Source organism: Oncorhynchus mykiss, chromosome 21, assembly GCF_057628025.1.
Source record: "Oncorhynchus mykiss isolate SJ-2025 chromosome 21, ASM5762802v1, whole genome shotgun sequence".
Lineage (NCBI taxonomy): Eukaryota > Metazoa > Chordata > Actinopteri > Salmoniformes > Salmonidae > Oncorhynchus > Oncorhynchus mykiss.
The window spans coordinates 39,722,218-39,749,661 of NC_143042.1; the positions used below are offsets into that span (position 1 = coordinate 39,722,218).

The 27,444-nt window shown below is 41.4% G+C and overlaps 1 protein-coding gene across 8 annotated transcripts in view; it reads left to right on the forward strand.

Annotated features, from left to right (window-relative positions):
- Positions 1-27,444, forward strand: part of dock11 (dedicator of cytokinesis 11) — a 114,685-nt gene that overhangs the window by 80,609 nt on the left and 6,632 nt on the right. For all 8 annotated transcript variants that reach the window (XM_036957962.2, XM_036957959.2, XM_036957960.2 and 5 more), the window contains 8 exons: positions 2,450-2,665; positions 13,892-13,949; positions 15,092-15,198; positions 19,006-19,128; positions 23,127-23,240; positions 24,514-24,660; positions 24,903-25,113; positions 27,040-27,230. In XM_036957962.2, the coding sequence (XP_036813857.2) occupies positions 2,450-2,665; positions 13,892-13,949; positions 15,092-15,198; positions 19,006-19,128; positions 23,127-23,240; positions 24,514-24,660; positions 24,903-25,113; positions 27,040-27,230 (1,167 nt within the window). The remainder of the gene's footprint in view (positions 1-2,449; positions 2,666-13,891; positions 13,950-15,091; positions 15,199-19,005; positions 19,129-23,126; positions 23,241-24,513; positions 24,661-24,902; positions 25,114-27,039; positions 27,231-27,444) is intronic.

The window sequence follows — 27,444 nt, forward strand, 5'->3', positions numbered from 1 at the left end:
TTGTACTAGATCTCCAGTTTCTTGGCAATTTCTCCCATGGAATAGATTTAATTTCTCAGAACAAGAATAGCCTGACGAGTTTCAGAAGAAAGTGCTTTGTTTCTGGTCATTTTGAGCCTGTAATCGAACCCACAAATGATGATGCTCCAGATTCTCAACTAGTCTAAAGAAGGCCAGTTGTATTGCTTCTGTAATCAGGACAACAGTTTTCAGCTGCGCTAACATAATTGCAAAAGGGTTTTCTAATGATCAATACCCTTTTAAAATGCTAAACTTGGATTAGCTAACACAACGTGCCATTGGAACACAGAAGTGATGGTTGCTGATAATGGGCCTCTGTACCCCTATGTAGATATTCCATTAAAATCAGCAGTTTCCAGCTACAATACTAATTTACAACATTAACAATGTGTACACTGTATTTCTGATCAATTTGATATTATTTTAATGGACACAAGGAACAAGGAAAAAACAAGGAAATTTCTAAGTGAGCCCAAACTTTTGAACGGTAGTGTATATAAATACTTTTTTTTTTTTTTTTTTTAAATATATGTTCCTTTATTATTTCCTGCAAACCCTACCAACCCTCCTCTAATTGGAGTAAACTATTTAACAACAACACTTAGGCTTCTAGTTCCAGCTTATACATACTATATACATTTTACGGACACAATTTTTTTTACAATAGTTGTATTTTGTTTTTAGTCCTGGCCTTCCTCTCTTTCTGATGTCCATCCAGTTTGATTTCTATTTGCCATATATTTTTAACTGTGCTTTGATGCGTCACAAAAGTACTGAACCTTTCTATTCTCATAGTTTCTACAGATTGTAAATTAAAGATAAACATTTTTGCTAAAATAATTATTATATTATTAATCGATTGCCTATGACTTTTCAAATTTAATTAAATTTTTTTAACTAGGCAAGTCAGTGAAGAACAAATTCTTGTTTTCAATGACTGCCTAGGAACTGTGGGTTAACTGCCTTGTTCAGGGGCAGAACGACAGAATTTTACCTTGTCAGCTCAGGGATTCGATCTTGCAACCTTCCGGTTACTAGTCCAATGCTCTAAATCACCCAGTATTTCTATCTTTAGCGTTAGCTCCAGGTAAATGTTGCAATTCTTCAGCCATTCCTGGACCTGTGACCAAAAACGAGCTACATATGGACAGTATCAATATAAATTATCTAATGACTCTGCCTCCTCGCAGAAAAATCTGCAGAGCTGGAAAGGTTGTATCCCCCATATATATATATATATATATATATATATATATATAACATTCTATTGGTTGTAAGAATTTTGTATAATAATTTAAATAGAAAAATTCTAAGTTTTAAATCCAGCGTTGTTTTGCGTGTCAATTCATAATCCATATGCGATCTATATGGCACAGCTGTACATTGTTTGGTCCTTAAATGAATCTGGTATATATTTTTATTTATCACAATTTTCTTTAACCAATGTTGGTCTTTAATGCAGGGCCGACAGACAACTTCCTTACTTTTTCCCCCTTCCACTTGCCTCTTCCATTTTTGCGGTAATGCTGCAATTAGTTGGTTGTCATTTTGGGTAGAGCAGACATTTCCATATATTTTTGTTAGCTGCATGTGTAACATAACTCTGGCCAATTTCTATTTTGCCCTGTTTATCAAAAGTGTTGGAAAAACTTGTCAATAATCGACTGCCTGGCTTTCTTGATGCCTATAGTGTTCTCTTTGGTATGCAATCTGATTTCCACTCAGGTTATGGATGTGTCACTGCAACCTTAAAGGTCCTAAATGACGTCACCATTGCCCTTGATTCTAAGCAATGTTGTGCTGCTATTTTTATTGACTTGACCAAAGCTTTTGATACGGTAGACCATTCCATTCTAGTGGGCCGGATAAGAAGTATTGGTGTCTCTGAGGGGTATTTGGCCTGGTTTGCTAACTACCTCTCAAAGAGTGCATTATATAAAGTCAGAAAATCTGTTGTCTCAGCCACTGCCTGTCACCAAGTGAGTGACAGGTAGTCACGTCATACAAGTACTTGGGAGTATGGCTAGACGGTGCACTGTCCTCTCAGCACATAAAGCTGCAGGCTAAAGTTAAATCTAGACTTGGTTTCCTCATAATCGCTCCTCTTTCACCCCAGCTGCCAAACTAACCCTGATTCAGATGACCATCCTAACCATCCTAACAACATGTATTTCGTTTTTGCCTGTAATAAGCACAAGTTTTAAATCAGCAAGGGATTCCTACATACCTATAAAATCTGACTAGTTTTGACACAGCCAGATCAACAGTCGGGACTATAGCATACATAATGTATTCTTGCAACTACCTCCCCCTAACAAGCAATGTTTTAAATGTGTTCTACCCTCTTGTGGCTTTGAGTCAGTGAATTATCACAGAGTGACATTTTAAAATTTCACTTACTTCACTCTGTTTGTGTGTGTGTGTCCAGTCGACAGCGTTCCCTGGGGAGGTGAAGGGACTGACCAAGCGTATCCGGACGGTGCTGATGGCCACGGCTCAGATGAGGGAGCATGAGAAGGACCCGGAGATGCTGCTGGACTTGCAGTACAGCCTGGCACGCTCCTACGCCTCCACCCCCGAGCTACGACGCACCTGGCTGGACAGCATGGCCCGGGCACACATCAAGAATGGAGATCTCTCAGAGGTACAGTCAGTGATGTATAGAAATATGTATGAATATCTGTATGTGAATATGTCAATGGGTACTGTACCACACGCTCTCAAACACCTTTGACCTTTTACCCAAATAATGTTGTACAATATATAAACATGAATGTATGTGCACTGAGTGTATAAAGCATTAAGAACACCTGCTCTTTCAACGACATTTCAACGACTGACCAGGTGAATCCAGGTGAAAGCTATGATCCCTTATTGATGACACCTGTTACATCCACTTCAATCATTGTAGATAAAGGGGAGTTAAGTTAAAGTTAAAGAAGGATTTTTAAGCCTTGAGACAATTTTGTCAAGAACTGCAATGCTGCTGGGTTTTTCACGCTGTCGTGGAAATTCAGTACTGAGAGCGACTTGGTCATTTCTTTAAAGAATCATCTTTATTTAATATATGAATTATTGCAATAACGAAACCGTCGAAGCTACATTCTGAAGTGTGTTGCCGAGTGCTTAACTGATAATGAAAAAACAGATGTTATATATAGGACCTAAAAATGCTTAGTCGGACTGGTTCCAACTCCCATAAGCCACCTTGGTTATGTACACAGGATGGTGTTTTACCCCCAACCCGGCTTAGTTTCCCAGATTCCAGGAAGATGAGACAATGAGGCATTGTTCTAAACTCTTCCAAGCTATCTCTATCACGGGTCACAAACACCATATCTTGTCTATGAAATGCCAACTTTAGGTTTTTATCACCAAGCCATTGTCAGCTCAAGCTATCCCTAGCAAAACCCATTTCCTTGACCATACGCCTAGACTAACTGCAGGAAGCTAGAGTGGAAAGATGGCGCCGGAGCAGAAGGCAGATGTTTTACGTGCCCCCAACCGATTATGTTGTTTTGTTCATTTATCTGCGTTGTTTGTAACTTGTTTTTTTACAAATTTTGTACATAATGTTGCCGCTACCATCTCTTATGACCGAAAATAACTTCTAGACATCAGGACTGCCATTACTCACCATGGACTAGCATAATCCTTTTTCTTCTTTCACGACTCTGACGAGCCTGAGGCGGAGGATATACGGCTCCCTCAAGAACAGGCCCCGACCCCCGTGATCTGTAAGAAGAGGAGGCGGAGAAAGAGAGGCCGGAGAGAGGGCTGCTTTCTGAGATTTCGAAGACGATCGAATAAACCCCCACTTCCCTCAATTCTGCTAGCAAACGTGTAATCTTTGGACAATAAAATCAACGAGTTACAGGGGAAGATTAAACTATCAACGGGACATTAAAAACTGTAACATCTTATGCTTCACTGAGTTGTGGCAGAACAACAACAATATCAACATACAGCTGACTGGTTATATGATGTACCGACAGGTTAGAACAGCGGCGTCTGGTAAGACAAGGGGCGGCGGACTATGTATTTTTGTAAATAACAGCTGGTGCACTATATCTAAGGAAGTCTTGAGCTATTGCTTGCCTAAGGTTGAGTATATCATGATAAGCTGTAGATCACACTACCTACCGAGAGATTTCTCATCTGTATAATTCGTAGCTGTTTATATACCACCTTAGTCAGAGGTTGGCACTAAGATAGCATTGAAAGAGCTGCATTCCACCATAAGCAAACAAGAAAATGCTCACCCAGAGGCGGCGCTCCTAGTAGCCGGGGACTTTAATGCATGGAAACTTAAAACTTACAATCAAATGTCGGGACTCTAACCCAGAAACTTAGAAGAAATCCCGCTATGCTCGCCAACAAACCATCAAACAGGCAAAGCGTCAATACAGGACTAAGATCGAGTCGTACTACACCGGTTCTGACGCTTGTCTGATGTGGCAGGGCTTGCAAACCATTAGAGACTACAAAGGGAAGCACAGCCGAGAGCTGCCCAGTGACACGAGAATACCAGATGAGCTAAACTACTTCTATGCTCGCTTTGAGGCAAATAACACTGAAACATGCATGAGAGCACCAGCGGTATCAGAAGACTGTGTGATCACGCTCTCCGAGGCCGATGTGAGTAAGACCTTTAGACAGGTCAACATTCACAAGGACGCAGGGCCAGTTGGATTACCAGGATGTGCACTGCTAGCATGCGCTGATCAACTAGCAAGTGTCTTCACTGACATTTTCAACCTCTCCCTTTCCAAGTCTGTAATACCAACATGTTTTAAGCAGACCACCACAGTGCCTGTGCCCAAGAACACTAAGGTAACCTGCCTAAATGACTACTTACCCATAGCACTCACGTCTGTAGCCATGAAGTGCTTTGAATGGCTGGTCATGGCTCACATCAACACCATCATCCCAGAAACCCTAGACCCACTGTAGTTCTGTCCTTGAGCGGTTCTTGTCAAATTATGTTCTGTATTATGTCATTCAGTATTATGTTTCATGTTTTATGTGGACCCCAGGAAGAGTAGCTGCTGCTTTTGCAGCAGCCAATGGGAATCCTAATAAAATACCAAATACCACATTTTCATACCGCCCCAACAGATCCACAGATCCACTGCCCTTTCTCACCTGGACAAAAGGAACACCTATGTGAGAATGCTATTCATTGACTACAGCTCAGTGTTCAACACCATAGTGCCCTCAAAGCTCATCAATAAGCTAAGGACCCTGGGACTAAACACCTCCCTCTGCAACTGGGTCCTGGACTTCCTGACGGGCCGCCACCAGGTGGTAAGGGTAGGTAACAAGACGTCCACCACGCTGATCCTCAACACAGGGGCCCCTCAGGGGCGCGTGCTCAGCCCCCTCCTGTACTCCCTGTTCACTCATGACTGCACGGCCAGGCACGACTCCAACACCATCATTACATTTGCCGATGACACAACAGTGGTAGTAGGCCTGATCACCAACAACAACGAGACAGCCTATAGGGAGGAGGTCAGAGACCTGGCCGTGTGGTGCCCGGGCAACAACTTCTTCCTCAAATGAGATGATTGTGGACTACAAGAAAAAGAGGACCGAGCACGCCCCCATTCTCAGCAACAAGGCTGCAGTGGAGCAGGTTGAGAGCTTCAAGTTCCTTGGTGTCCACATCACCAACAAACTAGCATGGTCCAAGCACACCAAGACAGTCATGAAGCGGGCATGACAAAACCTATTCCGTCTCAGGAGAATGAAAAGATTTGGCATGGGTCCTCAGATCCTCAAAAGGTTCTACAGCTGCACCATCGAGAGCATCCTGACTGGTTGCATCACTGCCTGGTATGGCAACTGCTCGGCCTCCGAGGCACTACAGAGGGTTTTGCGAACGGCCCAGTACATCACTGGGGCCAAGCTTCCTGCTATCCAGGACCTTGATGCCAGGCGGTCAGAGGAACGCCCTAAAAATTGTCAAAGACTCCAGCCACCCTAGTCATAGACTGTTCTCTCTGCTACCGCACGGCAAGCAGGAGCGCCAAGTCTAGGTCCAAGAGGCTTCTTAACAGCTTCTACCCCCAAGCCACAAGACTCCTGAACATCTAGTCAAATGGCTATCCAGACTACTTGCATTGCCCCCTCCCCTCTCCACACCACTGCCACTCTCTGTTGTCATCTATGCATAGTCAACTTTAATAACTCTACGTACATGTACATACTACCTCAATGTTCTAAAGTTTCTAAGCAGTCCCACTTAGAGCAAACCAGATGGGATGGCGTATCGCTGCAGAATGCTGTGGTAACTTTCAAAAATGTTGAACTTTTCCAGATTTTTTTATTTTTATTTCACCTTTATTTAACCAGGTAGGCTAGTTGAGAACAAGTTCTCATTTACAACTGCAACCTGGCCAAGATAAAGCATAGCAGTGTGAACAGACAACAACAGAGTTACACATGGAGTAAACAAGTCAATAACACAGTAGAAAAAAATAGTCTATATACAATGTGTGCAAAAGGCATGAGGAGGTAGGCGAATAATTACAATTTTGCAGATTAACACTAGAGTGATAAATGATCAGATGGTCATGTGCAGGTAGAGATACTGGTGTGCAAACGAGCAGAAAAGTAAATAAATAAAAACAGTATGGGGATGAGGTAGGTAAATTGGGTGGGCTATTTACCGATGGACTATGTACAGCTGCAGCGATCGGTTAGCTGCTCAGATAGCAGATGTTTAAAGTTGGTGAGGGGGATAAAAGTCTCGAACTTCAGCGATTTTTGCAACTCGTTCCAGTCACAGGCAGCAGAGAACTGGAAGGAAAGGCGGCCAAATTAGGTGTTGGCTTTAGGGATGATCCGTGAGATACACCTGCTGGTGGGTGTTGCCATCGTGACCAGTGAACTGAGATAAGGCGGAACTTTACCTAGCATGGACTTGTAGATGACCTGGAGCCAGTGGGTCTGGCGACAAATATGTAGCGAGGGCCAGCCGACTAGAGCATACAGGTCGCAGTGGTGGGTGGTATAAGGTGCTTTAGTAACAAAACGGATGGCACTGTGATAAACTGCATCCAGTTTGCTGAGTAGAGTATTGGAAGCTATTTTGTAGATGACATCGCCAAAGTCGAGGATCGGTAGGATAGTCAGTTTTACTAGGGTAAGTTTGGCGGCGTGAGTGAAGGAGGCTTTGTTGCGGAATAGAAAGCCGACTCCAGATTTGATTTTAGATTGGAGATTGACTGACCTTCATGTCTTAAAGTAATGATGGACTGTTGATTCTCTTTGCTTATTTAAGCTGTTCTTGCCATATTATGGACTTGGTCTTTTAGCAAATAGTGCTATCTTCTGTATACCACCACTACCTTGTCACAACACAGCTGATTGGCTGAAACGCATTAAGAAGGAAAGAAATTCCATGGCACACCTGTTAATTGAAATGCATTACAGGTGACTACCTCATGAAGCTGTTTGAGAGAATGTCAAGAGTGTGCAAAGCTGTGATCAAGGCAAAGGGTGGCTACTTTGAATAATCTGAAATATAAAATATATTTTTATTTGTTTAACACGTTTTTGGTTACTACATGATTCCATATGTGTTATTACATAGTTTTGATGTCTTCACTATTATTCTATAATGTAGAAATAGTACAAATAAAGAACCCCTGGAATGACTAGCTGTGTCCAAACTTTTGACTGATACTGTATATACAGTTGAATTCTAAAGTTTACATACACTTAGGTTGGAGTCATTAAAACTAGTTTTTCAACCACACTTTCTTGTTAACATACTATAGTTTTGGCAAGTCGGTTAGGACATCTACTTTGTGCATGACAAGTCATTTTTCCAACAACTGTTTACAGAGATTATTTCACTTATAATTCACAGTATCACAATTCCAGTGGGTCAGACGTTTACATGCACTAAGTTGACTGTGCCTTTAAACAGCTTGGAAAAAAGGGGATGCTTGCAAACCGAAGAACACCATCCCAACCGTGAGGCACGGGGGTGGCAGCATCATGTTGTGGGGGTGCTTTGCTGCAGGAGGGACTAGTGCACTTCACAAAATAGATGGCATCATGAGGCAGGAAAACTATGTGGATATATTGAAGCAACATCTGAAGATATCAGTCAGGAAGTTAAAGCTTGGTCGCAAATGGGTCTTCCAAATGAAAATGACCCCAAGCATACTTCCAAAGTTGTGGCAAAATTGCTTGAGGACAACAAAGTCAAGGTATTGGAGTGGCCATCACAAAGCCCTGACCTCAATCCTATAGAAAATTTGTGGGCAGAACTGAAAAAGCATGTGCGAGCAAGGAGGTCTACAAATCTGACTCAGTTACCAGCTCTGTCAGGAGGAATGGGCCAAAATTCACCCAATTTATTGTGGAAGGCTACCAGAAACGTTTGACCCAAGTTAAACAATTTAAAAGCAATGCTACCAAATATTAATTGAGAGTATGTAAACTTCTGACCCACTGGGAACTTGATGAAAGAAATAAAAGCTGAAATAAATCATTCTCTCTACTATTATTCTGACATTTCACATTCTTAAAATAAAGTGGTGACACTAAGACAAGTAATTTTTACTAGGACTAAACATCGGGAATTGTGAAAAACTGAGTTTAAATGTATTTGGCTAAGGTGTATGTAAACTTCCGATTTCAACTGTGTATATATATATATATATGTATATATATATATTTTTACCAATCTAACTACATAACAACATAATGGTAATAATGTATTTGTATGGTAAATCTCTATTGATAAACTGGGTAAATCAAGATGTAGACTAGGTCTAGTCACAATACAGGTTAAATGCATATTCAATAGGAGTGTATGCATGCATTGTGTTATAGAACAAATATATAATAATAATGCTGTATTGTCATATACACTGAATATATGACAAACAATATATTTCCCTTCCATTTGAGACTTATTTTATTGTGCTAATCAACAACATTTGCATAGAAGTAGCTTATTTATATAAAGTGTATGCTGTCTCTTTAACAAGTAAGGAGGTCATACACGAGGCAAGAGGGGGCTGCCCGGAGTCAGTTCGCTGAGTCAGTAGAGCTTGCCAGCTTGTCGTCCAAAAACCCAGAAATGAGTTACCTCTGGTTTGTTCAGCCCTTCCTATGGGGAAAATTAATGGGGAAAGAATAGGGTTTTGGGATAAATGCCGAAAATAAGGTCTTAGGTTAACACAGGCTTAGGAGATCTTCTACATTTTGTTCTATGAGATCATATCATTCAGTTAACATGACCTTTATGAATTATGGCGCCTTCATGTACTTTATGTGCCTTTTTTGTATTACATAATTGCTTAAAAGTTTATAAAAATTGACTTTAGCTGATGTAGATTATCTCGTAGACCAAAGCGTATAAGATCTCCTAAGCCTGTGTTTACCACAGACTTTATTTTCAGCGTTTATCCAAAAACCCTATAAAAACTCCATTATTTTTCCCCGTAGGCTTTGTCCAACAACCCATGGAGCAGTTAGTGCCTACAAAAAGATTACTATTGGTAATCTTTGGTAGAGACCTGAAAGAGAGACCGGTTTTAAGTGCCAATCAGCTTTGACATTGTTTTGCGAACACTAATTAACAGTTTCAACATTTCTACATGTATCGTCGCATTATTCAAGTGCGTTAACTTCTGCAGCATGAGTTGGGCGCTAACATGATGCAGCCTAGACACCCAGTACAGGTTAGGTGGAGCAGTCACGGTGCTTTTGCACTAGAAGAGTGACATCAGCTGTGATGATAGGCAGAGTTGATCCGTGAGACACATTTGACAGAAGTACCGAAAGTAACAGAAATTCTAGTACTAAACCGTTTTTCATTTTCTAGTATCTAAAAAGTACAGAAGTTATACCGTGCAACACTAAACACGATACAGATATCTGACTCTGGGTCAGTACAAAGTCCACACTGTGTCCTGCAGGGCATTGGGGCATGAGCCAACTCTTTTTTTTAGGACAGTGCTTAGGGGATGAGGTAGCTGAGTGGTTAAGGCGACAGATTGCTAATCCATTGTTCTCTGCATGCGTGGGTTTGAATCCCATTCTTGTTGGACAACGTTTTATATTGTGGGTTCAATTCCCGCAGGGGTCACATACACATACTAATAATGGATGCACTTACTGTACTCTGTCACTTTGCATAAAGGCTTTTGCTAAACATATATTTGTACATTGTAACTGTGATGTATGCTGAGGTGGTTTGTATAATGCCTTTTATTTGCAGCCCTGGGGAACTGTTGACATTAGGTTTATCCATCAGGGAGCCTGTGCTCTCTCACTCTTTCTCTCTCCCTGTCTGTCTGTTTGTGGCTTCTTCATACACTGAGTACTTAAGCAGTTCTTAAGCAGACTCATACTGCTGTGGCTGTGTGCCAGAGTCTGGCTGTCAATATTGGTTTAGAATTTAGTTTCAAATAAACATAGCTAAGATGGTGACCTCGCATGACTATTCCCTATATAGTGCACTACTTTTGGCCAGGGCCATAGTCAAGAGTAGTGCACTAGGTACTGTATATAGAGAATAGGGTGCCTGTTGATCACAACCGATATGACTAAAGGATTCAACATGCTCAGGAAATAACACTTTATTGTAACATGTGCAGTATATCACAAAAGTGAGTACACCCCTCACATTTTTGTAAATATTTGAGTATATATTTTCATGTGACAACACTGAAGAAATGACACTTTGCTACAATGTAAAGTAGTGAGTGTACAGCTTGTATAACAGTGTAAAATTGCTGTCCCCTCAAAATTACTCAACACACAGCCATTAATGTCTAAACCGCTGGCAGCAAAAGTGAGTACACCCCTAAGTGAAAATGTCCAAATGGGGCCCAATTAGCCATTTCCCCTCCCCGGTGTCATGTGACTCGTTAGTGTTACAAGGTCTCAGGTGTGAATGGGGAGCGGGTGTGTTAAATTTGGTGTCATCGCTCTCACACTCCCTCATACTGACTGGTCATTGGAAGTTCAACATGGCACCTCATCGCAAAGAACTCACTGAAGATCTGAAAAAAAGAATTGTTGCTCTACATAAAGATGGCCTGGGCTATAAGAAGATTGCCAAGACCCTGAAACTGAGCTGCAGCACGGTGGCCAAGACCATACAGCAGTTTAACTGGACAGGTTCCACTCAGAACAAGCCTCGCCATGGTCAACCAAAGAATTTGAGTGCACGTGCTCAGCGTCATATCCAGAGGTTGTCTTTGGGGAAATAGACATATGAGTGCTGCCAGCATTGCTGCAGAGGTTGAAGGGGTGGGGGGTCAGCCTGTCAGTGCTCAGACCATACGCCGTACACTGCATCAAATTGGTCTGCATGGCTGTCGTCCCAGATGGTAGCCTCTTCCAAAGATGATGCACAAGAAAGCCCGCAAACAGTTTGCTGAAGACAAGCAGACTAAGAACATGGATTACTGGAACCATGTCCTGTGGTCTGATGAGACCAAGATAAACTTATTTGGTTCAGATGGTGTCAAGCGTGTGTGGCGGCAACCAGGTGAGGAGTACAAAGACAACTGTGTCTTGCCTACAGTCAAGCATGGTGGTGGGAGTGTCATGGTCTGGGGCTGCATGAGTGCTGCCGGCACTGGGGAGCTACAGTTCATTGAGGGAACCATGAATGCCAACAATACTTAAGCAGAGCATGATCCCCTCCCTTCGGAGACTGGGCCGCAGGGCAGTATTCCAACATGATAACGACCCCAAACACACCTCCAAGACGACCACTGCCTTGCTAAAGAAGCTGAGGGTATAGGTGATGGACTGGCCAAGCATGTCTCCAGACTTAAACCCTATTGAACATCTGTGGGGCATCCTCAAACGGAAGGTGGAGGAGTGCAAGGTCTCTAACATCCACCAGCTCTGTGATGTCGTCATGGAGGAGTGGAAGAGTGGCAACCTGTGAAGCTCTGGTGAACTCCATGCCCAAGAGGGTTAAGGCAGTGCTGGAAAATGATGGCGGCCACACAAAATATTGACACTTTGGGTCCAATTTGGACATTTTCACTTAGGGGTGTACTCACTTTTGTTGCCAGCGGTTTAGACATTCATGGCTGTGTGTTGAGTTATTTTGAGCGGACAGCAAATTTACACTGTTATACAAGCTGTAGACTCACTACTTTACATTGTAGCAAAGTGTCATTTCTTCAGTGTTGTCACATGAAAAGATATACTCAAATATTTACAAAAATGTAAGGGGTGTACTCACTTTTGTGATATACTGTATAATTGTATCAGTGGAAAATAATGAGGAAGTACAGTATGCTTGAGTTAACGCCAATGACTTACATCATGTGGCAGTTGGAACTGAATATCCCAGCACTCTACTTGAACTTTGTCTTTTTATGTTTGTGTGCCGTGCAGAAGGAATCTGATATGTACAGTATGTAAATGTTTGTAACAAAGCATTCCAACCACAGACTTTTAGGGCTGGGAATTGCCAAGGACCTCACCATACAATATTTTATCATGATACTTAGGTGCCGATGCAATATGTATTGTGATTCTTGCAATTGTATTGAGATTGCGATTTGATGTTCCACGCATATTGCTCACCATATGTCTGCTACAGAGAGACAAGAGAGAGTCATGAAAAAATGAGTTTTGATCAGTCATGGAAATAAAAGTGCTGAAAACCTGTTGGCTCACTATTAAAAAGATGGAGAACAAGCTATAGGATGAAAAATACCTGCGTTTTGGCAAAGGTATTTAAAAAAAATAATTTAAAAAATATTTTAAAAAATGCACAGAGGGGGTGTTGGAGTATCCAGGAATTCTGCCAAGTGTTTGTCAGAGTCTAGGAAAGTAATGGTTTTCTGGAACTTGGTCTATAAACCTCTGGGTTTAGAACCGCTGTATCCAGACAGTGAACTTGGTCTAAAAACCTCTGGGTTTAGAACCGCTGTAGCCAGACAGTGAACTTGGTCTATAAACCTCTGGGTTTAGAACCGCTGTAGCCAGACAGTGAATTTGGTCTATAAACCTCTGGGTTTAGAACCGCTGTAGCCAGACAGTGAACTTGGTCTATAAACCTCTGGGTTTAGAACCGCTGTAGCCAGACAGTGAACTTGGTCTAAAAACCTCTGGGTTTAGAACCGCTGTAGCCAGACAGTGAACTTGGTCTAAAAACCTCTGGGTTTAGAACCGCTGTAGCCAGACAGTGAACTTGGTCTAAAAACCTCTGGGTTTAGAACCACTGTAGCCAGACAGTGAACTTGGTCTAAAAACCTCTGGGTTTAGAACCACTGTAGCCAGACAGTGAACTTGGTCTAAAAGTGTCACGTTCGTCGTTGGGAGAAAGAGAGGAGGACCAAGGTGCAGCGTGGTAAGTGTTCATCTTGTTTTAATAAGAAATACTGAACACTGAACAAAAACAATAAACAACAAATGAACAGTCCCGTAAGGTGAAAGACAAAAACCACTAAACAGGAAATAAACACCCACGAAACTAAGGTGGAAAAAGGCTACCTAAGTATGATTATCAATCAGTGACAACTAACGACACCTGCCTCTGATTGAGAACCATACTAGGCCAAACTCAAAACACAACATGGAAAAATGAACATAGACAACCCACCCAACTCACGCCCTGACCATACTAAAACAAAGACATAACAAAAGAACTAAGGTCAGAACGTGACAAAAAGCCTCTGTTGTCAGGCAGGTTCATGGTTAAGGCCAAGTCTTCCTCCTTCCCGATGACTCAACACATTATGAAACAGGTTGTGTGTGTTTGCATTCTCTTGTGTTCACATGTGGGTGTGGGTAAAGTTGCACTCTAGGGTTTTGCCTGTGTTAGTTGAGAGCTTACCAACCCTAACCACTGTTTGGTATGTCTCCACAGGCTGCTATGTGTTACATCCATGTTGCTGCACTGGTGGCAGAATACCTCAACAGGAAAAGTAAGACTGTCTTTCCCCACCTCCCATTTACGCAAGTCGTTTCGCTCCACTTGTGTAACACTTTACAGTGTTGTTACATTATTGTCACTTCACATTGTCTTTTTACATTATTATTAGAGGTATTACTTTTGTTAAAACTTTTAAATACATAAAATAAATAAATTTACACCAGCATGTTGGCATTCTGTCCACAATGGACTAAAGCGTGGCACCTGTTTTAGCCTATTATAAGATCTTCATTTTGTCCAGCCAGGATACTTTGTACTTAACAACCCTGTCCCCAATGTTCCCTCGTACCTGGAACTCGTGGCGCTTCTCGTAGACCGGGATAATGAGCTTGGCGACGTGTGTAATCAGCTCGTATCTCTCTGCTTTCCACAGCCCCTCTACACACAGCTCTAGACGCTCCACTAAGACCTCCTGTAGGGCAGACCAGGAAAGAGTCAGTGAGGGCCCAGCCAACATCAATAGGCATCAGTTTCCGCACTGAGCATATTTCAGGTCCCGCTGGTGCGCGAACTTGAAAGTTGTGAATATTCTGTGCAACTTCTCGTCTTCTCGTCATGTTCAATGTAGGGCGACATTCCATGAGACCTAAAATGAAGAAATAAAAAGATGCAGGGCTTGACAACCTGTTTATCCACTTGTCCTTCAGACAAGGTGACTGAAAATGTTGTTGTTTGATGCAAGAAACCACTTTACAAAATACAATTTATTTTTATTGCCATACCATTATCACAGAGAATCTGACAAATATGCTACACTTTTCCTATTGACTACTTAGCTCATTCAAGCCTGTCTCAAAATACAACACTGCCCCTTTATGACATAAAAAAGCTCTTTACTTGACTCACTTTTCAAAGATGGCTAAAAATGTACACATTTTGTGTTCTTGTAGGAAGCGACCACTCCTTCATTGCTGACTAGAAATTAGCTATATCTGGGCTAATAACTCACGTCACTTGGAGCAGCAACACAGTCTGAGAATGCCTCTCCTAAATAATGTGCTGGGCCTCGTCTCATGTTGGCTGAAGTGCTGTCTACTCCCATCCTACACCCACTATTGGGTAAAATAATTCCGTAAAATATAGGGACTGGAGGTCTGTCTTTTGTTGCTATTGTTATTGTTGTTTTTCTTTCAGAGATGTTCCCCAGTGGCCTGGCAGCCTTCAAGAGGATCACTCTGAACATCGAAGAGGAGGCCGCCATGAAGGAAGATACAGGAATGCAGGATGTCTACTACACAGAGGTGTGTGTGTGTGTGTGTGTGTGTGTGTGTGTGTGTGTGTGTGTGTGTGTGTGTGTGTGTGCGCACATTTGTGATGATATAATGACAATCTTATCTTCATACTGTTATAACCACATAGTTAACGGTAGAGTCCGCAAAATGACAGATAATGCGCAAGATGCAAGACTTTGCTCTCACAGTCACACACAGTATCTGTGCATGCACACGGTTTCGTTTCACGCTCTAACAACATGGTAGCCATGGGATCAGAACAGAGGAGAAGATTAGCCTCTGGCTCCAACGCTCTTAGATGTTGCGGACAGTAACCCACTATGCTGTTTACTTTGTGCATCGACGTCATATCGCTGACTCTACCTTTAATTGACTGTACATAGAAGGCTCTGGTGGTTGATATAGCATGTTGATTCATCTCTGGTTCATTGTTGATAGTTCTTTTATATTATAACAGCTGTTGATTTTGACTTGGCCTGACTATATCTCCTGATCTGGTCCCAGATCTGTTTGTGCTATCTTGCCAACTCCTATGGTCATTCTTATGACTGTGTGTGAGCTCATGTTTTATTATTCTCTTTCAATATTAGAACTGCCGTATTTAGCCTATTTTGTTTACCTTGCCTTCAGAAAGTATTCACATCCCTAGACTTGTTCCACATTTTGTTGTGTTACAGCCTAAATTTAAAATAGATTAAATTGAGATGTTGTATCACTGGCCTACACACAATACCCCATAATGTCAGAGTGAAATTATATTTTTTAGAAATGTTTACAAATGAATAAGATATGAAAAGGTGAAATGTTTTCAGTCAGTAAGTATTCAACCCCTTTGTTATGGCAAGCCTAAATACATTCAGGAGTAAAAATGTGCTTAACAAGTCACATAAGTTGCATGGACTCACTCTGTGCAATAATAGTGTTTAACATTATTTTTTTAATGACTACCTCATCTCTATACCCCACACATACAATTAGCTGTAAGGTCCCTAAGTCAGGCAGCAATTTTCAAACACAGATTCAACCCCAAAAAACAGGAAGGTTTTATGCCTCGCAAAGAAGGGCTCCTATTGGTAGATGGGTAACAAAATAAGCAGACATTGAAAATCCCTTTGAGCATGGTGAAGTTATTAATTACACTTTGGATGGTGTATCAATACACCCAGTCACTGCAAAGATATAGGCATCCTTCCTAACTCACTTGCTGGAGAGGAAGGAAACTGCTCAGGGATTTCACTATGAGGCCAATGGTGACTTTAAAACAGTTACAGAGTTTAATGGCTGTGATAGGAGAAAACTGAGGATGGATCAACAACATTGTAGTTACTTCACAATACTAATCTAAATGACAGAGTGAAAAGAAGGAAGCCTGACCAGAATAAAACATATTCCAAAACATGTATCCTGTTTGCAACAAGACACTAGAGGAAAACAGCAAAATACACTGCTCAAAAAAATAAAGGGAACACTTTAACAACACAATGTAACTCCAAGTCAATCACACTTCTGTGAAATCAAACTGTCCACTTCGGAATCAACACTGATTGACAATAAATTTCACATGCTGTTGTGCAAATGGAATAGACAACCCTCAATAAAGGAGTGGTTCTGCAGGTGGTGACTACAGACCACTTCTCAGTTCCTATGCTTCCTGGCTGATGTTTTGGTCACTTTTGAATGCTGGCGGTGCTTTCACTCTAGTGGTAGCATGAGACGGAGTCTACAACCCACACAAGTGGCTTAGGTAGTGCAGCTCATCCAGGATGGCACATCAATGCGAGCTGTGGCAAGAAGGTTTGCTGTGTCTGTTAGCGTAGTGTCCAGAGCATGGAGGCACTACCAGGAGACAGGCCAGTACATCAGGAGACGTGGAGGAGGCCGTAGGAGGGCAACAACCCAGCAGCAGGACCGCTACCTCCGCCTTTGTGCAAGGAGGAGCAGGAGGAGCACTGCCAGAGCCTTGCAAAATTACCTCCAGCAGGCCACAAATGTGCATGTGTCTGCTCAAACGGTCAGAAACAGACTGGGTGGTATGAGGTCCCGACGTCCACAGGTGGGGGTTGTGCTTACAGCCCAACACCGTGCAGGACGTTTGGCATTTGCCAGAGAACACCAAAGATTGACAAATTCGCCACTGGCGCCCTGTGCTCTTCACAGATGAAAGCAGGTTCACACTGAGCACATGTGACAGACGTGACAGTCTGGAGACGCCGTGGAGAACGTTCTGCTGCCTGCAACATCCTCCAGCATGACCGGTTTGGCGGTGGGTCAGTCATGGTGTGGGGTGGCATTTCTTTGGGGGGCCGCACAGCCCTCCATGTGCTCGCCAGAGGTAGCCTGACTGCCATTAGGTACCGAGATGAGATCCTCAGACCCCTTGTGAGACCATATGCTGGTGCGGTTGGCCCTGGGTTCCTCCTAATGCAAGACAATGCTAGACCTCATGTGGCTGGAGTGTGTCAGCAGTTCCTGCAAGAGGAAGGCATTGATGCTATGGACTGGCCCGCCCGTTCCCCAGACCTGAATCCAATTGAGCACATCTGGGACATCATGTCTCGCTCCATCCACCAATACCACGTTGCACCACAGACTGTCCAGGAGTTGGCGGATGCTTTAGTCCAGGTCTGGGAGGAGATCCCTCAGGAGACCATCTGCCACCTCATCAGGAGCATGCCCAGGCGTTGTAGGAAGGTCATACAGGCACGTGGAGGCCACACACACTACTGAGCTTCATTTTGACTTGTTTTAAGGACATTACATCAAAGTTGGATCAGCCTGTATTGTGGTTTTCCACTTTAATTTTGAGTGTGACTCCAAATCCAGACCTCCATGGGTTGATAAATTTGATTTCCATTGATAATTTTTGTGTGATTTTGTTGTCAGCACACTCAACTATGTAAACAAAAAAGTATTTAATAAGAATATTTCATTCATTCAGATCTAGGATGTGTTATTTTAGTGTTCCCTTTATTTTTTTGAGCAGTGTATGTCCTGAATACAAAGCGTTATGTTTGGAGCAAATCCAACACAACACATCACTGAGTACCACTCTTCATATTTTCAAGCATGGTGGTGGCTGCATCATGTTATGAGTATGCATGTCATCGACAAGAGCTAGGGAGTTTTAAGGATAAAAATAAACGAAAAAGAGCTAAGCACAGGAAAACCTGGTTCAGTCTGCTTTCCAACAGACACTGGGAGACAAATTCACCTTTCAGCAGACAATAACCTAAAACACAAGGCCAAATATACACTGGAGTTGCTTACCAAGATGGCATTGAATGTTCCTGAGTGGCCTAGTTACAGTTTTGACTTAAATTGGCTTGAAAATTAATGGAAAGGCTTGAAAATGTCTGTCTAGCAATGATCAACTTGACAGAGCTTGAAGAATTTTTTTAATAATAATTTATAAAAATAAAAAAAATATTATACAATCCAGGTGTGCAAAGCTCTTAGAGATTTACCCAGAAATACTCACAGCTGTAATCGCTGCTATTAGTGATTCTAACATGGATTGACTCAAGGGTGTGAATACTTGTGTATATAAGATATTTCTGTATTTAATATTCAATACATTTGGTAAAATTTCTAAAAACATGTTTTCACTTTGTCATGATGTGGTATTGTGTTTAGATGTGTTAGAATTTTGTATATATATTTTTTTAAATTCAGGCTGTAATACAACAACAACATAAGTCTTTCTGAAGGAACTGTACACCAATAGAGCAGGCTCTAGCTTGTAATCCGCTGATGCCTATTGATGTTGGCTGAGCCCTGGCTGTTTTCACTGACTGTGTTTCCTGGTCTGCCCTACAGGAGGTCTTAGTGGAGCGTCTAGAGCTGTGTGTAGAGGGGCTGTGGAAAGCAGAGAGATACGAGCTGATTACACACATCGCCAAGCTCATTATCCCTGTCTACGAGAAACGCCACGAGTTCCAGGTACGAGCCAAACAAACACACACACACACACACACACAACCATACACACATAAACAAGACTGAAATGTAAATTGAATCATCAAGAACAATGTTTACGCAGTGTCTTTGTAAAGTGGAAGCAGCTGTGTGAAGAGTCTATCTGGCTAAATTAGTAGTAGTAGTTTTTAAAATACCCAAAACCATTCTGTGATTGAATGCAGTTGTCCGTGGGAAAAGGGCTACTTTGTGAATCCCACAATAAGGATTCTATTGTCAGATTGAGACAATTGCATTAAAGGGCACAGACAATATTGACTACTTCCTGTTTGTCTCTGTAAAGCTTTCCACTACTCTGTCCCTTGGGTTTATACAGCATAAATAAGCTCAGCCAGTCAGTTTATGGAATAAGTCCTCAAACTAAAATACTGTCCATGAGAAGTTTACCCTAATCATGTTCCACTCGCCATCTTCTCATGCTAGGACGGTCTTCTCTTTGGCTCTGGCTTTTAAAAAAAGTATTGCACTACTTTTGACCAAAGTCTCTATAGGCCCTGGTCAAAAGTAGTGCACTAAATAGGGAATAGGGTGCCATTTGGAATTCTGACTCAGTGTTGTGTCTGTTGCCAGTGGCACATTCCTTTGGCCGATTTCTGTTCTCTCTCTCGCTCTGAGGAGTGAGACACATCATTTGTTTTAATAGGGTGGTACATAAGCCTCCTGCTGATTTACTGTACATGTCATGCAGTGTAGTAGTTCCCGAAAATATCACACACACACTCATACGCACTCATATACACACACACACACACACAGGGTTGCAAAGGGAGGGTACATTACTGGAAACCAATGTTTCCTCTAAGCTGCGCGATTGCGCGGACAGTGCAGCTCCCCGGGACTGCTGCACAGGGTGCAGAAGAAATATCAGCCCAGGGAGAGAGAAGTTTTCCCTGTAAGTTAACACTATCAATGTTTCCCTTTACTGTGGCAATTGTGATCTAATCAATGTGATATTAGCCACTTTCAATGCAACATAACAAAACAAACTTTTGTTGTAGGCAAAACGCATCGAAGTAGGATTCTATTGGCATGACTAAGCCCGTACTCTACACAGACCGGTGCGCCATAACCAAACAGAGCTGCAGAAGGCCTATATTCAAATAGATCATTGCCATATATGGATCTGTGCCATTTACTTTGAACTGGACTGTGTTTACAGCAGTGGTCCTGAGTAGATGTGCTTGTTTTGAGATCAAAGCAAGAGCTGCATGTAGACACGTGTGCACATTTTGTTCATGTCCTTTGCTAGTTTGTGAGTTATTAGCCCTGTTAGAGATCATTTGCAGTCAGTAATAGGGGAGTGATTGGTTCCTACGAGCATAAAACGTGGGTACAGCCTCAGTGTTCACAGTAAACGCGACATTCAAGTTTGCACTCAGCAGACCTGACATTTGCTCAGTGCTGTAAAGAATTTGATGGAACATTGCTGTAAACTTTCAAAGTTTACCAGTAAACTACACAAATATTGGTATCTTTCAAGGATTTTATGTAGTCTATTTTAAGACATTTATTGACCGTTTTGGGTACTTCAGGTAGCCTAGTGGTTAGTGTTGGGCCAGTAACTGAAAGGTAAAAGATAAGATAAAAATCTGTCGTTCTGCTCCTGAACAAGGCAGTTAACCCACTGTTCCTAGGCCGTCATTGTAAATAAGAATTTGTTCTTAACTGACTTGCCTAGTTAAATAAAGGTTAAATAAAAAAATTAAACATTCAGATCATCTCTAGCCATCTCTTTGCCCTTAAATATACTGAACAAAAATATAAAAGCAACATGCTATTAGGAAATCAGTCAATCAAAATAAATTCATCAGGCCCTAACCTATGGATTTCACATGACTGGGAATACAAATGTGCAATGGTGCAAAGTACTTAAGTGAAAATGCATGAAAGTACTATTTAAGTAGTTTTTTAGGGTAACTTTACTATTTATATTTTTGACAATTTTTACTTTTACTTCACTACATTCCTAAAGACAATTATGTACTTTTTACTCCATACATTTTCCCTGTCACCCAAAAGTACTCGTTACATTTTGAATGCTTAGCAGGACAGGAAAATGGTCTAATTCGCACACTTATGAAGAGTACATCCCTGGTCATCCTACTGCCTCTGATCTGGCAGACTCACTTAACACACATGCTTCATTTGTAAAGGATGTCTGAGTGTTGAAGTGTGCCTCTGGCTATCCGTAAATTTAAAAAACAAGAAAATGTTGCCGTCTGGTTTGCTTAATATAAGGAATTTGAAATAATTTATACTTTTACTTTTGATACTTAAGAATATCTTCGCAATTACATTTACTTTTGATACTTATGTATATTTAAAACCAAATACTTTAAAACTTTTACTCAAGTAGTATTTTGCTGGGTGACTCACCTTAATAGAAAATTACTTAAGTAAAAGTATCTCAGTTTTACTCAAGTATGACAATTGGGTACTTTTTCCACCCCTGCAAATATGTATATGTTGGTCACAGATACCTTCAAAAAATGTGCCTCAGGATCTCGTCGAGGTATTTTTGTGCATTCAAATTGCCATCGCTAAAATGCAATTGTGTTCATTGTCCGTAGCTTATGCCTGCCCATACCATATCCCCACCACCACTATGGGGCACTCTGATCACAATGTTGATATCAGCAAACCACTCGCACACACGACGCCATACACGGGCGGGGTCTGTGGTTGTGAGGCCGGTTGGACATACGTCCAAATTCTCTAAAACGACGTTGGAGAAATTAACATAAAATTATCTGGCAACAGCTCTGGTGGACATTCCTGCAGTCAGCATGCCAATTGCACTCTCCCTCAAAACAAATGAGAAATGCTCACTAACAGGGATGTAATCAAATTTGAGCACAACATTTGAGAAATAAGGATTTTGTACATATGGAAAATTTCATTTTTTTTTTATTTCAGCTCAAGAAATATATGTAACGTTCGTTGTCTTCCTCTGATGAGGAGTAAGAGAGATCGGACCAATGTGCAGCGTGGTAATTGTCCATTTTTAATAAGACAAACTGAACACTATAACATTCAAAATAACAAAGGGAAACAAACGAAACAGTCCCGTGTGGTACAAACACTAACACGGAAAATAATCACCCACATCTCAAAAGTGAAACCAGGCTACCTAAATATGGTTCTCAATCAGGGACAACGATAAACAGCTGCCTCTGATTGAGAACCATACCAGGCCAAACACAGAAATCCCAAAACATAGAAAAAGGAACATAGACAACCCACCCAACTCACGCCCTGACCATGCTAAAACAAAGACCTAATACAAGAACTAAGGTCAGAACGTGACAATATGGGACCAATACTTTATATGTTGTGTTTATATTATTATTCAGTGTATATTAAATAATAAAAAATAGCGTGACAAAGGTGTAAAATATTATCCTAAATATAAACCATCAACTTAGTGAATACCTTTGGTGTTTAATATCCGTGTTTAATATCAGGGAAATATATTTACATTTTTCTTAAATCCTTATTTATTTATTTATTTATTTATTATGTCCAAATGTATTTGTTGTCAATGTTTCAGCGCCAAACTGGTGGCAATTGTGAAGAACTCAATAGTTGCAGAGTTAATTTAAAATAATGCCATTGTTGATTAATGCTTTTAAAAAATTAATTAGGCTATTTTCTCTTGAACCATATGGTCTATCTACTAGAAACTCATGGACAATATGGACACAGATATAAAAAATAAAAAAACCGATATATGAATAAATGTTTTAAAAGTTGTTCAGGTATAAATGACCAAAGTTACAATATATATTTTATGTTAATTACAGAAGATTCCAGTAACTTAAGTAGATTACTGGTAACTTTTCAACCATACACGCACACACATACATACACTCAACAATGATGGGCACACTAATGAGTAAATACACCCAAACACATACAAACACACACACACTAATACCCAGTTTTGTGTATGTTTCCTTCAGAAACTGAGCCGTCTGTATGACACGCTGCACAGAGCCTACAATAAGATCCTGGAGGTGATGCATACAGGCCGGAGACTACTGGGGACCTACTTCAGAGTGGCATTCTACGGGCAGGTGGGTCGGCATGTGGACAAAAGATTAAAGACACAAGTTCACCTTGTGTTTTCCTTCCATTCTCTTTTTATAGCTGTGAAACACACTTATTCTGGTTCAGACAGAGAGACACTTAGGATGAACTGTAGTCCTTGGCTCCTTTCCGACATCCACACTATCATACCACTTCTAAGTAAACAATGGATTGGGCATTAACCGGTATGCCAGTATGGACATCGGATTATAAAATAATAATTGTTTAGTATGATGGCTCAACCAATGGTTCTTCTCTGTCAGGGATGGAGTGCCCTTTACTTGGGGAACTTGTCACAGTAAAAAGAGACCATGCATTTTTGTTGTATATTTCTAGGTGTTATCTTCCTGTCTCTCTTCTATTTTGTGGGGAGAGAAAATAAACTCTTTCTATCAATTACTGAAGAAATAACAACAATTGTGCTGGTCTGTCATGTTGTTGGCAGCATCATCGAGGTATCTGTGGTCATCGTTTAACCATATCTGATATCAGTCCATATCCAGTGCCTGTGAACCCTAAAATGTGGTGTTCTCTCTTGGTAACTTCCCTACCTGACAGATGGAGATTAGATAAATGTGGAATTACACAAATCCCTTAGAGGCTAGTGGCCTCTGAGGAGGATGGTTGTGGCAGGGCTTAAACGGTGAGAAGAGAAAAACACCTATAAGGCTTAGTTTCACTTCTCTCTTCAGATATATAAGGGATGATGTGTATCTGAGTCTATATGTGATGTTTTGTATTTTGAGTTGTTTGGAGAGTCCTAAGGCCCAATGAGTGTCTCAGTTACTTTACAGTAGCGCAAAAAGGACAACCTTGTTTCAAATAGATGGATGTTAGAAAATTATGAATTCATGTTTAATTGTAATGTTTTCTGATGCTGTACAGTACATAAAAAAAAAAACAATAAAGATATTGTTAAAAATGTATATATTATACATTTTGAGAAAAGCACAGCTGTAAAGCTATATTACAACATATTCCAGGAAATATCAGTCACAGCATTATTTGTTATATAATGCATTGCTTGCTGTTTGGGGTTTTAGGCTGGGTTTCTGTACAGCACTTTGTGTGACATCAGCTGATTATAAATATATTTGATTTGATTTGTATTTATTGCACATTTGAGAGACAAGTTGAATTATGACTGAATATTTTCCTCCTGAGTAGGCTGCAGCTGTTGTTGTTTTCCTTGCTTAGTAATGCAACATAGCCAGCATGAACATCCCACTGCCTCCAATGGCTACTTTGTGTTGTTGACAGGGCTACTTCGAGGAGGAGGACGGTAAGGAGTATGTGTACAAGGAGCCCAAACTCACTGGCCTATCAGAGATCTCTCAGCGCCTTTTAGGGCTCTACGGGGATAAGTTTGGAACGGAAAGCGTCAAGATCATCCAAGACTCCAACAAGGTAGTGACTATGATAGTGTCCCAAATGGCACCATATTCCCTATTTAGTACACTACTTTTGACCAGAGTCCTATGGGCCCTGGTCAAAAGTAGTCTACTATATAGGGCATAGGCTGCCATTTGGGACACTGCCTACAGGTTCCTAAAAGGGGTAAATAGTACAAACAAATAGTTTGCTTCCTTTATTGGAGTTGTCGGTTCTATCTAACAAGCCCAACCATACCAATCTCCTATCTCCAACAGGTCAACCCCAAAGACCTAGACACCAAGTTCGCCTATATCCAGGTCACCTTCGTCAAGCCTTACTTTGACGAGAAGGACTGTCCAGAGAAGAAGACGGACTTTGAGAAGTGCCACAACATCAACCGCTTTGTGTTCGAAACGCCATACACGCTGACGGGGAAGAAACATGGTGGGGTGGAGGAGCAATGCAAGAGGAGGAGCGTACTCACAAGTTAGTTAGCTTCACAACCTCTTTTAGCTTAAAAACTACTTAACCTCTTTTACAACAAAGAAAAAACTTACAAATAGTTAGTTAGCTTTACAACCTCTTCAAATAAAATGTTATTTGTCTATGTATATGGGGCAGCAGCCTCTAAGGGTTACGTAACCGGGTGGAAGCCGCCTAGTAAAACCTATTTAAAACTATTATTAACACACCTACAAAAACCTTATTTCAACAAGTTTGTTTGCTTTACAACATTTTTACGACCTCTCTATGACTAAAACCACTGTTTGTGTGTTGCGCTGGAGACAAAGAAGTATACAAGCTTTTCAATTAAAACCATCATCAACTGTGCACACAGCTTGTTTAATTTCTTTTTAGATGAGCTACACTAACATCTAAACTATTTGAGAATTACTGCAAGTTCAGAAACCCACTGACTTCATAACACAACTTTTTAAAGCACTAGGCTAGAGACAAGAAATGATGGTGACATTGGTTCCACATTACCCTTAAAGGAAAACTCCACTCAAAACTATCTTTTGATATTTTTTTCATTAGTCCATAGTTTCTTTTGTCCATTTTGCATCATCATCATGATGTGGCCGGTGACACTTTGTTTGCTTCTTGAATTTTTTTGATACATTTTTTTTACCCCTTTTTCTCCCCAATTTCATGGTATCCAATTGGTAGTTACAGTCTTGTCCCATCGCTGCAACTCCCTTACGGACTCAAGAGAGGCGAAGGTCAAGAGCCGTGCAGTGCACCTGGCGACTGTGTCAGGGTGCATTGCGCCCGGCCTGCCACAGGAGTTGCTAGTGTGCGATGGGACAAGAACATCCCTGCCGGCCAAACCCTCCCCTAACCCGGACGACGCTGGACCAATTGTGTGCCGCCCCATGGGTCTCCCGGTCGCGGCCGGCTGCGACAGGGCCTGGACTCGATATCTTGAAAACTTGACTGCTGTGATGCAAAACATTTTGGGACTGTATCAACAGAGGACTAATGAATAAAATACCAAAATATCATTTTTCAGTGGCTTTTTCCTTTAACAGTAGTAAACATTATTCCTTAGAATTGACAGAGAACGTTTACAGCTAACCACTAGCTAATTCTGTTTATGAGGGTACAAGCATTAAAATACATTTGATAACTGAAGCGCTATAGGACCATTTAAATGGCTTATATCCACTGCAATTGTTTTATCACATGATGATATAGACATTTTGATTAACCATTGTCATTTGCCATTTCATGATTATCCCACTGTCACAACTGACATTAAACAACAGCTGGCCCGCCTGTCTCAAATATCTGTCAACATTTCTACCCACAGACCTGACACACAGGATGTTACAAATAGACCAATATGCAGTAAAAGCATTATCATGTGTGGTTTGTTTGTTTAGTGATGTTGACTCAATGTTTTTGCTATAAAATTGTGGTACAAAATTATATTTTCGTATATTTGACCCAGGACTGCCAGTTAGTAGACTCTAGCTTCCTAAAAGTGTGAGAGTTTCTCAGAAAACCAAGAGAAGGTGAAAGTTGTGTGAACAATGACTCCAGAGTAAGGAAGATACCTGGAACTGTGCTATTTACTCCCCTCCGAGCTGCCAACACATTCCCATACAAGGTGAATAAAGGAAACACTAATGGGAAACAGTGTTATCATAATGAATTAACTTTATCGTGTGTTTATATGAGAACCGACTGTGTGTGGTGAGTCTCCTGGGCAGCGACCAACACACTGCCCTTTGCGAAAAATAAATCTGTTTGTGCTCTTGCCAACGCCATTGCCGTCGTTTTCAAGCCAAGTTCTCAAGAGAGCAGGAACAGACTTGCCCCCAGGCTAGAGAAATGATCTAAACATGTGTGATCATAGATTGTTATAAAGTGTGAATATGCTGAATTATGTGTATTTCTCCTGTCCAGCGGCCAACACGTTTCCGTACGTGAAGAAGCGTGTGGAGGTGTTGGGGGAGAAGCAGGTAGAGCTGAAGCCTGTGGACGTGGCCATCGACGAGATGCGGGCGCGCACCGCCGAGCTGACCAAACTCTGCTCCTCCCAGGAGGTCGACATGATCCAGCTGCAGCTCAAACTGCAGGGCTGTGTCTCTGTACAGGTAGACGAGACCTTACTGTAGCCACATCACTCTGTTCGTTTAGTATTTCATTAGGATCCCCATTAGCTGCTGCCAAGGCAGCCGGTACACTCCCTGGGGTCAAACAGGAAGCAGCTAGTGCATGCAGGGAACACCACATACTAGCATCAGACCTTAACACTACAGCTTGACACCACAGTAAACTGCAGGGCTGTGTCCCTGTACACGTAGATGT